At 39.2% G+C, this 13978-nt stretch overlaps 1 protein-coding gene across 4 annotated transcripts; it reads left to right on the plus strand.

The window, feature by feature from the left end:
• Positions 1–681: 681 nt before the first annotated feature.
• slc45a4b (solute carrier family 45 member 4b) lies at positions 682–13280 on the plus strand. 4 transcript variants are annotated; one of them, XM_066684007.1, is made up of 9 exons: positions 682–801; positions 3122–3279; positions 3414–3766; positions 6855–7043; positions 7249–7428; positions 8267–9369; positions 9458–9557; positions 11081–11292; positions 11395–13280. In XM_066684007.1, the coding sequence occupies exons 3-9, from the start codon at positions 3502–3504 to the stop codon at positions 11656–11658; spliced, it is 2313 nt and encodes a 770-aa protein (XP_066540104.1). In that variant the 5' UTR covers positions 682–801; positions 3122–3279; positions 3414–3501; the 3' UTR covers positions 11659–13280. The 4 variants fall into 4 exon arrangements, with proteins under 4 accessions (XP_066540104.1, XP_066540102.1, XP_066540105.1 ...); XM_066684005.1 differs by having other exon boundaries at positions 687–806; positions 3122–3766; positions 11395–13279; XM_066684008.1 differs by having other exon boundaries at positions 691–801; positions 3211–3766; positions 11395–13279.
• The last annotated feature ends 698 nt before the right edge of the window (positions 13281–13978 follow it).

Consider the following 13978-nt stretch of genomic DNA (forward strand, 5'->3'; position numbering starts at 1 on the left):
AGGTGGATTTTGGTGATGGATCAGAACTGCTGTGACAGGATCAGTGGTAGTGTTGCACTGGTAGATCAGATACAGCAGTGCTGCTGGAGTTTTTAACACCTGCCTTGTTGGTGCTCCTTGTATAGGTCAAAGACAGAAGCTCACCTGTTTCTGCACATTTTCTGTTGGTCATTCTTTAGGCCTTCATTAGTGCACACAGGATGTTTAAACAATTATTTTAAAGAAAATTTGTTAGTCTAATGTTCAAAGAATATTTTATTAAAATGGAAAATATTAAAACGTTCATCGAAGATTAGACTAAAACGTGTTCTTAAATACTGTATTAGAACCTTTGGGTAATGTTAACCAGAGTTGTGGGAACGTTCCCTTGCTAGCTGGGAAAAAAATGTTAAAGTAAGAGAGTTTGGTAGCACAGAATACGTCAATACCCAATGTGGTTATCTGGCATCCATACTAATATCATGAAGACATTGAGGACATTCTAATTATTTAAATAAACAAGTTTTAAATTTAATATTTCAGTCTGTAGTTGGGGTAACAGGATAAGCCCATTCATGTTGTGGTCTTGTGGAATAGTATAGATTTTTCTTTGAGGTGATTCCTACAGTATATCATCAGGAAACAATAATGTACCAGCGCTCCTTTAAAGCCCACCTGTCTTTACTGAAGCAAGTGGAAGAACGTGGAGCGTCTGGAGGCGGGGATTTTGAGGGTAGAGTGACTGGCAACCCGCGATAGAACACAATAGCCAGCCCGCACCTTCTGGAGCAGATGTGGAGAGAGACAGACTGTAACTGAGCGGTAAGGTACGATTATATTCTGCTATCATTCACATTTCCTCGTGTGTTCACAAAGAATGATGTCTTTATTCAAAAGCGAGCACGTCTTTAGAAAGTTCTGCTACCTGTCCGAAGAACTGATGCCGTTCTGTGGTGTTTAACGGTAGCTTTATTAAACGGACTCTCTCAGGTTTAACATGCAGAGCTGGCTAACGGTTAGCAAGCTAACGAATAATGTTTAACATAGCTAACTGTCAGAGGGAGAATCTGTGTGTCTGTATTAAACCTTAATCTAACGTCTCTCGTAAACTAGTATTTAACTATGTATCGCCATTAAACTCTGTTAAAACATCACTATTTCGGAGTCAGGTTAGCGTCCTGAAGCTGAATGTCCTGAAAGTAGTCAGCGGAGTTGAAGTTCACATTTTATCTGATTTCTTTTTAACATTCCAACATTAACTTAAACTACTGCAGGTCGAACAGGAAGTACAGAAAACTCGAATCGAAAGTCAGCTTTAATATCATTTGCAAATTTCCCTAATACCAGTTTTTACACAATTTGTCAAGTTTTCATCGTCGAGACAGAGAGGTTAGAGGTGAAAATATTCCTGGCAGAGAAACAGACCTCTATCAAATAAGATTTCTTAAACTGTGGCGTATCAGAACTAACATTTTGGCCAATATAATGTGACCATTTTATTTACTACTCAGATATCCTCTTATTGTAGCTATATAAGGACACGGTTGGTGCTGATCTGATTTATAATCGCTCACAGGTGCCTTTTGGCACCATGAACGGATCAAATAAACTAAATACTAAGCTTTAGACTAAAACCTCCTTGCAAATTCAAAATCAGCATTAGAGACATTTTAGAGACATTAAATTTTCTTTCTGGTCATTGATTAAATTCCTAAAAACTCTGTTCTGTTCAATAAAGGGAGAGATTTAGGAATTGTCCCCAAGTATAAAAATCTAGTGCCTAAGTTGGCTTGATGTATCTCCACCCCCACCTCTGTCACCACACAGACATGTTAACAACGTACAAAATGTGAATTTCACTGGAAGGGATGTTTTATCGCTTCTGATGTCTTTTCCTTATAACCACCAGTATAGTCTATTTTATATTGGTAAGTTTGTGCAAGCAGACAACTTTCACATCAAATTGTTAAGTATTTCTGCCATCACAGCTGGAAAACACTTTAACATTATCCGGTGAAGTGTGCAGTGTGCTAATATTTAACTTTTTGTAAACTGTGGTTATAGTTAACTGAATCTTTCCAAAAAAAGGTTGGGTAAAAAATGTGCTGAGTCTCCACAGGTGCACCTTGCTTGGGTAAGCAGTAATTCAAGCATGACTGTCTGAACTGGAGGGCACTGTTTTGCCCTATCAAGTTTTTGCCTGAGGATAGAAGCTTTTTAGTAAGTGTACTAGCATAGGTTCCCAGGACTATTACAAAGAATATCCCTCACAGGGACTCACTCTCTGGGCACTTCCCAGTTACTTTTGACAGCAGTACACTTTTTTTCTGCATCAAGTGTATGAGGTGTTGACGAGCCAATGTAGGTGCTTTTCTCTTTTGCTGCAGGTTTTTTAAATTATTTTTTATTTATTTAACAAGAGTAGAGGTGGATGTGTAAAGGGTATCAAAAGCATTGTATTTGTACAAGATATTCCTCTATGAAATAGGGTTGCACTATGGGCTTTCTGGTCCAGTGCTGTGAAGCAGTAGTTTGCCAGTGCAGATACACATATGTAACATGTACCCAATCCACCTAGAGCAGTAATAATATATGACCATTTTAAAATAATTTGTAAAATATATGCAAAATATGTTTTTAACAGTTATGTGATTGTGAAAGTATGATTCTGATAATTATATCCATAATATAATTTTAATTATTTAAATAATCCAGCCCTTGTTAAAACTACTGAGTGCGATGTTACACTGACCCTGTCATAATGGAGAGTTATAATGTAACACCAGTCCTCCCCTTGACACACGTGACCTTTGGAATGTCACAGACAGTGGCATTCCACAGAAATCTTTAGCAACATTTAGTAGAAGACATTTTCTAAAAAATGTTATAATTTTTTTAATGTGACATGATTCTCTTGGAGAAAGCTTTGTCAGGTTTTAACAGTGAGTTTTCCTATGTGTTTTTAATACATTTTACCTGCGTTTTTATTACATTTACTCTTTCAGATAGAGATGTAAAATATTCATATCTGTTCGGTTTCATGTTTTCTTTTGGTGTATTTCAGGAATTTTCTCTTTGTTTCTTTTATTTTTCACTGTAATTGTTATGACAATTATGTTTTTTCACTTTCTCTCACATCTAGATATTATTAAATCACTCCATGGGGATACACAGAGAATCATCATCTGCCTGTGCTGATCTTCCACTTCTCCTCCTCTCTTCCTTTTTCAGTGACTGTGAGAACATGACTTATGACTTGCCCAAGCAGGGCCATATATGGATTTGTACCACCTACAGCAGGTGATAAACCTCTCTTTAAAATATATGGAGCGACATGACTTCTGCTTTAACTGTTGGTTAACATATTCTTATCATCAGAAACTTTGATTGAATGCATGTGGATTATGAAATATCCCTGTGGATATTTAATCCAGAAACACAGAAGCAGGACTTGTAAGGAGTCTCACTGAGAAGTAGAGCCCTATCCCTGGATTAGTTGGATCCCCCACTGCAGGTGACTTTATGCCAGTGGAAATGGCACCCAAGAACACTGACTTGGAGGCTGTAGGAGTTCTGGAAATGGCAGTAATGCCCTCTAAGGTTCAGAGTGGCAGGACAAGCGGAGCGAGGGACGTGGAGGTCGAGGTTGAGGCAGAGTCGGCCAGCGAGGGGTCTGTGGACCACATCTCAAAGCGCCTGTGGGTTATGCATGGAGCCGTCATGTTTGGCCGCGAATTCTGCTACGCCATGGAAACAGCCCTGGTCACACCTGTGCTGCTGCAGATAGGTAGGTACCTAGTATTGTCATAGCCAGTATCGCTAACTGCCTGATTTATTGAGCAACCTTTCATTGTCATCTTGAATCCAGTTTTCAGAATTCTCTGAAAGTGTTTCATTCTTCTTTTAAATGTGCATCATTCTTCAAAAGAGAGTAAAGGAAAGGTGTTGGAAATGGGGACAGACTATGAGTTTAAACATGGAAAGAGCCATGTTGCACAAACTCTTTGTAATAGTGTAACAGTGTGATGGGCCAATCCTGGTGATGTTTGTGTTTGGGGCAGGGTAACAATGAATGTCACTGAGCTTGGTTGGAATGAAGAGAATGTGTGAGTCTGCACTTTTCTCTCTCTGTTTTCCCTGCATTTTCAACCAGAGAAATTCTAGTGAGCCACTTTGAGTGAAAAGCAACATGTAATACAGCATTTCATTAAGTCGGCCCATCATTAAAAAAAGGAAGTTTGATCTGTGAATTTACCTTCAGGTTTATCTTTCTCCGGGTTAATCTTGAATCACTTTTGAATGGAAGAGCCGCACTTGTTTAGCCATGGATTCATCTTCACAAGCCGGGATTCCATCAAAGTTCACAAATATTTTGCACAATAAAGAAATCCAGTACAGTTATGTGAAAAAATGCAGAGGACAGTCCAGTGATTAGGGCTGACATCAAATCAAGTGAGATTTGAGTACGTTAGTGTATTATAACAAGAGTTTTACAGCTCTGTGCTTCTTGATTATACTGAGCTTCTCTAGAATTACAGCGCAGTGTCAGCTTTAGCATTGTTGTGGAAAAAGTTCATTTTTAAACTATGAAGAGTTTGTTAAGCTCGTAGATCAAATGACAGAAAGTCCATTCTCTGTAGAGGAGAACCTAGGCTGTGTCGTAATTAGAAACGGTTCTGAGGTACCTTTTATCATTGGTTCAAAGACACCCCAAAATGAATGGGAGTGAATGTAGAGCTCCCCTCAAATGGACTCTCATAGCGCTGCTGCTCACGTCCTGTGATTTGGGAGGCTGGCAGTTGAGCAGTTCAGAGAAGCCAGGCATTATGAGCAGTAGGGATGGGCAGTATCCACATTTTTCATACTGACATGGTCTCAATTTTCTCGCGGTATACTGTATTACTGTGGGCAGTGTGTGGGTGGGTGCACTGTCGAGCTGCACTGAGACTTATACGTGTGAAGGGTTTTCTGAGTGTATGTGCTGGGCAGTTTAGCTCAGCACAGCCTGACACTGCACACCAACACACTTGTCAACGATAAAAAAAGCAAAAACATTTCTTTCAAATTTCAGTGACTGGTTTTGGAGGAGGGCGGCACAGTGGCACAGCAGGTAGTGTCGCAGTCACACAGCTCCAGGGACCTGGAGGTTGTGGGTTCGATTCCCGCTCCTGGTGACTGTCTGTGAGCAGTTTGGTGTGTTCTCCCCGTGTCCGTGTGGGTTTCCTCCGGGTGCTCCGGTTTCCTCCCACAGTCCAAAAACACACGTTGGTAGGTGGATTGGCGACTCAAAAGTGTCCGTAGGTGTGTGTGTGTGTGTTGCCCTGTGAAGGACTGGCACCCCCTCCATGGTGTATCCAGGGTGTATTCAAGCCTTGCGCTCAATGATTCCAGGTAGGCTATGGACCCACCAAGACCCTGAACTGGATAAGGGTTACAGATAATGGATGGATGGATGGATGGTTTTGGAGGAAGAGGAAAGTTAGAAAATAAGCGAACTAAGATGGTTCTACATTGTTTAGAAGCAGAGCTGGGCAGCTAACAGGCACTTGGTTTAACACACCACAGCACATAATTTTCCAGCAAACAGAGGCCCAAAATACACATAATTAGAGGATAAAGCCTCATATCTGTGAGCACAAAATCGAGTTTTCATCCTTCTTCCTCTCTTAACCCAAGCTCAGTGCTAAACTCACAATTTTGGTGGGCTACTGGGCTTATTTTTCTCCACCTGTCACATCTCCAGTCAGTGAGCTCCCACAGCGCCCACTCCCTGTGGCTCATTTAAATGCACAAAAACGTTTGGCCATGTTCTTAAAGACACAGAACAGAAATTCGACACAACACACGCCTCATAAATACGGTCCACGTTTTTAAAAACAGTGGTATATGGTATTACTGTTATACCACCCAACCTTATTGAGCAGTACCCAGAAGAGCATGTTAAAGACTTTATATCAAAATGCCTGATTTAGTATTTGTTGAGGCTTCCATGTCATTTTATTTAGAACTTGTTCTCAATGTTTTGAAAAGTAAGTAAATGCTGTGTGGACTCTGACATCATCGTTTATTCTGAGAACCCCTTTCCATCACTTAGTTTCTCATTTTGGCTTTAGTGATATTCTAACTTTTCCACCTTGTCCAAACGTAAAATTCTTTTTGCAATATTTGGGTTTTGTGTTTATTTTTATTGACATTAAGTATTTAGCAGAAAACCTACAGCGAATGGGGATGAGTTAATAAGAGGCTTTAGGCTTAACTAATAGCACTGCCAACTACCTGCTACTAACAAAAACCTAGATACAAGCTTCTATAAATCTTTCTCTTAACTTGTGATTATGTTTGGAAATACCTCCCAGATCATTCATCTTCTCTATTGCTCTTTATTGCAGCAGTAAAAATGACTGCATCATTTGATGAGCAGTCGAAGTATCAGAAGCTGTTACTTCATAAACTCTGTGTGGCCTCATGAGTGAGAGTTATAGTGTCGTAAGACATGGGTTAATGTACAGTGGACATGTTGAAACAGGTCAAGATACAATTCACTGACCCTGAGTGGCACACCCAGCACAGAGTGGAAGGCAGCTTTTGAGATTTATAATGTTCTGTGATCTTCAGAGCTAGGCTGTTTTAGTTCCCTTCACCTTAATCATCAGGACCAGATATTCTGAGGCTTCTTTAACAGTTACACGAGCAGGTCACCATATTACCAAGCTTGAAACATACTTACTCTAAACAAAGGTTTGTGTGCTTAGTTAATATGTATTAATTAGAAAATGGAAGAAATATGAATGTGTGAGAGACCTTTTTATCCCCTGTGCCTTAGAAATCTCTAAATTGCTGCAGTGAAATACTCAGCCCCATCTTTTTCTTTACAGGTCTTCCAGAGCAGTACTACAGTCTTACATGGTTCCTTAGCCCTATTTTGGGTTTAATCCTTACTCCACTGATTGGCTCAGCCAGTGACCGCTGTACACTTAAATGGGGTCGCAGAAGGCCCTTTATTCTGGCTCTGTGTGTCGGAGTGTTGATAGGTGTGGCACTGTTTCTCAATGGCTCTCTTTTAGGTGAGGTGTTTCTTGTTTCTTTTAATTTTTTAAATTCATTTTTTCACATTTGATAATCAGCTTTTTTGTTGAATGTTTAACCAATGTCTATCTTCTAAAGAAGTTAACATGGAATTATATATCTAGTTTTGTTCAGCAGGTGTGTGTAATAAAAATATATGTTTAATAAAAAATTGCCTTGTGTTGTGTGTCTGATGTTGGTCAGGCCTGGCTGTAGGGGATGTTCCTGGTAAACAGTCCATTGGAATATTTCTCACAGTGCTGGGTGTAGTGGTACTGGACTTCTGTGCTGATGCATCTGAGGGGCCAATCAGAGCCTTTCTGCTGGATGTAGCTGATACAGAAGAGCAAGACATGGCTCTCAATATTCATGCCTTTTCAGCAGGTAATGTATTTTGAGACTAGGCTATGTTCATTAAATGTAGAGGTCTTAAAATATGTATTAAGTAATAACGTAAAGCTGGTTGTAGAGTTTACCTGGCAGGGTAGTGATACACAAAATCAGGCTAGATTCTGTTTTTTTTTTTTTTTTCATAAGCCACATAAGCTTCCATTGTCAGATTTGTGTTTGACCCCGACCTTCAAAAGGTATCTTTTGAGGAAATCTTATTAAACATTTACTCCAGAAACACTCGTTCCCCCTCCAGTCTGGTTTATTATAGCAGTCAAGTAAATACAAGACATGCCAAACTGTGCAGTGTAGAAAAGTTTTATTTATATTAAAAGAAAGAAAAATGACTAATATTCTTCAAAGGAGAATTATCAACATTGATCCCTAATAGCAGGTCCTAATCTTTCTGTTATCTAAATTAGCTAAGCTTTCAAGGGTGAGGATATTTTATATTCTTTTGTGCCACTGAGTTTCACTGTTGTGTGGATGAGGTCAAATTGAGCATGATGCTTTTTCATGCAACAGCAAGGAGGCCATGTATGAATACATTTTGTAGACACTTCTAAACTAACAGAAGCTCCTAGAACAAAATGAGACCAAAGGAAATGCAATAAACACTTACCCTTAAACTGTTTTCAGTAAACTAGTTAGAGCTAAGGCTACAGCGAATATGGGATAAGATTTCACAGTTAAACAAATTTATTGAAAGAAATTTTAAATTCTTTCATCAACGTGAAATGCTTGACACGTGCGAGTTCACCTAATGTTACCCTAAAAACATGCAACAGATTAAGTTGAATTTTACATAGCTGCTTTACTGCTGTATTTACAGGGTTAGGAGGAGCTGTGGGCTACATGCTGGGAGGTCTGGACTGGACAGATACCCTCTTGGGCCATGCTTTCAAGGCCCAAGAGCAAGTCCTCTTCTTCTTTGCAGCCATAATCTTTATAATTTCTGTAACACTCCACCTGTTCAGCATTAAGGAGCGGCCATACAGCCCCCACCAGCAGGAGTCTTTCGAGGACGAAGATGCAGACAGCTCCTCATCTGTTCAGATGAATGGAGCTCTTCCTTGCACTGGCCTAAAGAATCATCTGGACTTTATTTGTGAGGAAGGACCTTATGAAACCTTTGAGGACAATCAATCTGAGAGGCAAGTCCAAATGGACTTCCTAAACGTACGGAGTAAAAGTGACTCCATTCTTGCTGCACCAGACACTACCATCGAACTGGACCCAGACTTAGCACTGGACCTTGATAGTCACTTTGTTTGTGACATGGAGCCAAATTTATTCCAGGACTGTGATGAGACAGAAAAGTCATTTGATCATTGTCATAATAGCACCTACCCCATGAGTCAGTGCTCCAGTCCTTCAGTGCACCAGGGGGTTCCTTGCCAGGAAGAATGCTCTGCTATATGTTCCAAAGTCATCAATGGTGACCTTGCTGGAATCAGCAGTTCAGCAGCTATCACAGTGAATGCCACAAGCCACCAGCACAAGGTTGGCGGCCGTCATCCCAACACCAGCACAACAGTGCGTTGCCGTCATCCTTCTTTCTACAGGCAACCTTCATTTACCTTTTCATATCATGGGCGAGTGGGCTTCCTGCGGCCTCGTCGCCGTGCTAACACAGTACACACGATCAAGTCTTCGCGAAGCCTGAATGACATTGATGCGTTAGCGAGACGGCAGGAGCAGCGTAAAATGCAGCAGAGCAGTAGCGCCTCATCCGGGCCAGATGAAGAAGATGGAGAGAGTGAAGAGGGAGAAAGTGGCACAACAGTAAAGCTTCTGTGGTTGTCCATGCTGAAGATGCCTCCGCAGCTCTGGCGGCTGTGCGTGTGCCATCTCCTTACCTGGTTCTCCATCATTGCTCAGGCTGTTTTCTACACTGACTTCATGGGACAGGTCATCTTTAAAGGAGACCCAACAGTAAGGGCAGCTTAATGTCTAGGCTTTATCCAAGTTTCTCTGTGTTAACAGGATGTACCTTATTAAAAACCTTTCTTTTTCCACACAGGACCCGGCAAACTCCACTGCACTTCAGGACTACCATAAGGGTGTGCAGATGGGTTGCTGGGGGCTAGTTATCTATGCTGCCACTGCTGCCATCTGTTCAGGTATATTTTACATATTTTTCCTATATTAAAGCCACAATACGGAACAAGTAGGAGGGTTTGGCATGGTTTTCCCCTTAACCTTGTAATGCAAGACACAACACTGGCACATGAGACCAAAAGCATGTTTAAACAGTTTGTTAAAAAGCTCTGCTCTTCTGACACCTAGGAAACAGATTCACACTAGGAACTTGACTCTGACACTTTAAAAGCTTAATTTTGTTTCTTTTGAGTCAGTAAGAAAAGTGGATTGCTTGGGTGCTGCAGGTCATTGTCCTGCTTCATAACCCGAATGTGCTTTAGGTCATAAACTGATGGGCAGATAACACACTTCAATGTTTTGATAGAAAGCAGAATTCTTGGCTCTAACTATGACAAGTCATCCAGGTTTTACAGAAGAAGTTCCACCATGAACAAATGTTTCAACAGAAAATTATCCCAAAGTTCTTGGCACTCATTTAGATGTTTGGCAAATGCAAGATAAGCTTTTATTTTCTTTTTAGTCAGCACTCGTTTGCAACTTACCCATAGATGCTTTTGTAGGGTGTATTCCTTGTTGTGCAGTTATATACAATGACCTTAATTGAAGCTGAACGGAATTGGATCTGTTGTTTATGTGCCCTTGAAAGAATTTTGGGGGACCAGACACTACTGAGAAGGTGTTCCAAGTTATTTTTGTAGACAATGGCTCTCATTGTATTTTGCTGGAGTCCCGGAGCCTTAGCAATGTCTTTGACTGTTAGATTGCATTGCATTGCAGTGATATTTGGATTCGGCTGGTGTGACAGTGCTCATGCCTGGGTGTGACTAAACAGTTTTCATGTTTATTTGGATTATCTTGGTTTAGTGTTAAACTTAATTTGATGATCTGAAACATTCAAGTGTGACAAACTGGGAAGGGAGCAAATGCTTTTTCACGCAGTGTATTCATAAGTTCATATTGCGTTTAGCAGGACATTGACAGCAAATGGAGATGTCCTAAATTTATAAACCAGTTTGTGAAGTAGCAATCCAATACAGAACTGAAACTGCAAATTGAAACAATATCTAGAGTAGACGGGAACAGAAGAGATGAGTTTCCATTTAAAGTTATGAAAGCTTGAAACAGAATCTTATAATTAGTGGGTGTTTGCCTTATTAGCTGTTCAGTACTTGGTACTCCACAAGCATGTCTTTATGTGGCTTTAATTAGACTCTTATCTGCTGTTGTGCTTTGCTAATTTGCATGCATTCAGTTTTGCATGTTGCAAGTTTTATTACAGTGTAGGTAGTACATTGTGCTAAACTGAACAGTAATATTTTTAATACTTGGCTTTGAATCCCAGTTTAGTTTTAAATATCTCCTTCATATCATGTAAAAAATGTACAGTTTATCACTCAATTCTATTGAACCGCTAGTAACACAAACACTTATTTTGAAATGGTTACAGTTTTCATTTGTTATTTGTCAATAAGGAAACTGTAATATTACCATAAATTCACATCTGCTCAGGGTAAATAACATGTATTTTGTTCTTCTTTTAAAGCTGTTCTTCAGAAGTACCTTGACAACTATTACCTGAGCATTAAGGTCATCTACATGCTGGGAACTTTAGGCTTTGCTGTGGGCACAGGCATAATGGCCATTTTCCCTAATGTTTATGTTGCCATGATAATGATAAGCACTATGGGCATTATTTCTATGAGCATATCATACTGTCCTTATGCTCTGCTGGGGCAGTACCATGAAATCAAAGAGGTAAGGTTTGATAGAGTTGTTGATGTTTATACTAGTCGTAATTTTCCTTAAAACGATTTTGCTATATTGACATTGATTGGAAATAATGTTGTGTTGTTACAGTACGTTCGCCACAGTCCTGGTAACTCTCGCCGAGGATTTGGTATCGACTGTGCCATTCTGTCATGCCAGGTTTACATTTCTCAGATTTTGGTGGCATCTGCGCTCGGCGCAGTTGTGAAAGCTGTAAACACGGTGAGGGTCATCCCGATGGTGGCTTCAGGAGGGTCCTTCCTTGGTTTCCTCACTGCTGCCTTCCTTGTCATCTACCCTGACACTCCTGAGGATGAGGAGGATGAAGACGAACAAGCCCTGAGCTCGGTGTGAGACTCTTGGTGAAAAATGTACACAGGTCGCACTATATGTGCAGTGAAACACAAAATATTAAAAACTGTTTTTGCCTACTACAGATTGACTCTTAAATTTCACATTTTACTGTGAACAACACTGTACTAAGCTCTTAGATTTTCAGCTCTCAGACTGCACTGACCATTAGTAGTTAAAATGCTTTCTTAAAAGTATGTGTAGAAACTTCATTATGATCATTTCAGTGTATTACCGATGTATTAGAGATGATGAAGGGGTCTTTAGCACACAAACCTCAAATGTATGTCGGTAAAAATAGTAGTTATTTTTCATTTAAAATCAGTTGTGTTACTTTGTTCTATAAGGGTATTTATTTGGAATCAGTGGAACAAATTATTTTCAGCTTCTACAGGAAATTTTTTCATATTCATTTTCCATATCATTTTAAAGCCTCAAGTGCAGTTTGCCATTTTTTATAACAGTTAACATGTTTTGTCAAAGCTCTTCAAACAGAAAAAGAGCCCCATTGATTTTGTGTTTTTATGTGTGTTTTTTTTGCCTTCTTACTTTATTATGATGTTTGCACATTAATTTTTTCTTTGTCTTCTCACTATGCTGGATCAGTGCTTGAAAGAGTAGCACTCAGGGGAATATGTTTGAGCTGCTGCAGCATGACAAGCTTACTTCACTAAAACCTTAACTATGTACAAACCTAAAAAAAAAACAAAAAAGGGAATGAAGGTTTTTTTTTTTTTTTTGGAGGGGGGGGGTTCTTTCTTTCCTTTTAAACCCTTTTTTGCACAGGTTCTGGTACTGTTGAAGGTTTTAGTCTTGTATTTTGTAAACAGTTGCTTAATGAATTAATTGCTTGTGCTATGCACATTAAGAATGGTCTTTGGTGGAAGAGTGAAACCTCAGAGGCCTTAACGATCACAGGAAACAACTTTCTTACCATGTTTACCTTGTGTATAACAACTGTTTTAATACTGAGTCCTGAGATTAACATTACTGAAATACGAATTACTATACTTAGTATGTCTCTGTTGGCCAAGTATTTATTACAGCTGATCTAAGACAGCTTTTGTTTGTCCCTCAAAGAAATGGTACAAGTTAGTATTTCAATCAAGGCAACAGGTCTTGGATCATCTCTTACTACAATAAACTACACACACACAACGTTTAGGCAGCGTGCCAGTCTAATTATAGTCATTTGAACCATTGAAAACAACCAGGGCTAGGTTTCCCAAAGGCTTCCTAAAATTAAGATTAGTTTTTTTAGATACTAAAAATCTTAACAACACCACTTGAGTTTGGAAGGTTTTGTGAGTCAGAAATCTGACTCTTTTGCATTTATTGTATTTCATCTGTTTTTAATTTACTGAAATTCAGCATTTTGATATAATTAGAAATGCTGTGTGTGGTACTGCTGTGACTCCTTTTGGTACTGTGTGGGCCAAATGGGTTGTTTAAAATTCGGGTGTTTCATTTCTGATCATTTGTACAACAGTTTGGATACAAAACAAAGTTTTAAGCTAACATTTGATGTTCCTTGTCTTTTTTCCCCTTTCTAATTCCTAACATCCAGGAAATTAATCCTAAAACAATGTAAAAGTGAATTAGGTTATTTTGTATTTTTAAAGTGTTTCAGTCTGGCTAGGCACATTTTTTAAATATGGTGTAACAGTGAAATCTATCAGAACATAATTTGTTTACTATCCCTGTTTCCAGGGACGTTGGATTATTTATTTATACTATTATTATTATTATTATTATTATTATTATTAATTTTGGTGAAACACTATAAAAGCATGAATCTGTGATTCTCTTGAAGCTGTATATAACTGACTACAGCACAAAGAAAAGATTTTCAGCGTTCTCACTGACCAACCTTGTTGTGTTTTGTAAACATACATTTAGAATTCAATGATAGCAACACTCAAGATACTGGGGTAAGCCGTTCACCACGTTTGTCACCTTTCCTTTAAATTTGAATGTTTGGGAACTCCGGATGCAGTTGGTTACACTTTGGCAAGTGTTTTCGTTTGTTTATTTTTTTTAAAACCATGACATACCAGGAAAATGTTTTTTTGGCAGCAAATGTCTCTAAAATCCCAGTATGCACTTTCACTGCAGTGGTACAGTCACAAATGTAAGTCACCCTTTGACATTGATGCGTTTTTCAGCTGTAGCTGAATTAAGTCTGGATAGTACCTTTCTTCTTTGGCAAAGAGAACTCTCTGACAACTGTTCATTTTCAATAGTTTGGACAGTTTTTTCCACTTACTTTGTAAAGGGGTCAGCCATGACCCAATTTTGCTTGCAAAGCCTGGGCTTTTTTGTG

The sequence above is a fragment of the Hoplias malabaricus genome, chromosome 10, assembly GCF_029633855.1.
Source record: "Hoplias malabaricus isolate fHopMal1 chromosome 10, fHopMal1.hap1, whole genome shotgun sequence".
NCBI lineage: Eukaryota > Metazoa > Chordata > Actinopteri > Characiformes > Erythrinidae > Hoplias > Hoplias malabaricus.

Bases quoted from the DNA above. Each gene is read 5' to 3' on its own strand.
- slc45a4b (XM_066684007.1), top strand. From the start codon at position 3,502: ATGCCAGTGGAAATGGCACCCAAGAACACTGACTTGGAGGCTGTAGGA. The intron at 3,767-6,854 runs GTAGGTACCTAG...TTTTCTTTACAG, and splicing joins ACCTGTGCTGCTGCAGATAG to GTCTTCCAGAGCAGTACTAC. The intron at 9,370-9,457 runs GTAAGGGCAGCT...TTTTCCACACAG, and splicing joins TCTTTAAAGGAGACCCAACA to GACCCGGCAAACTCCACTGC.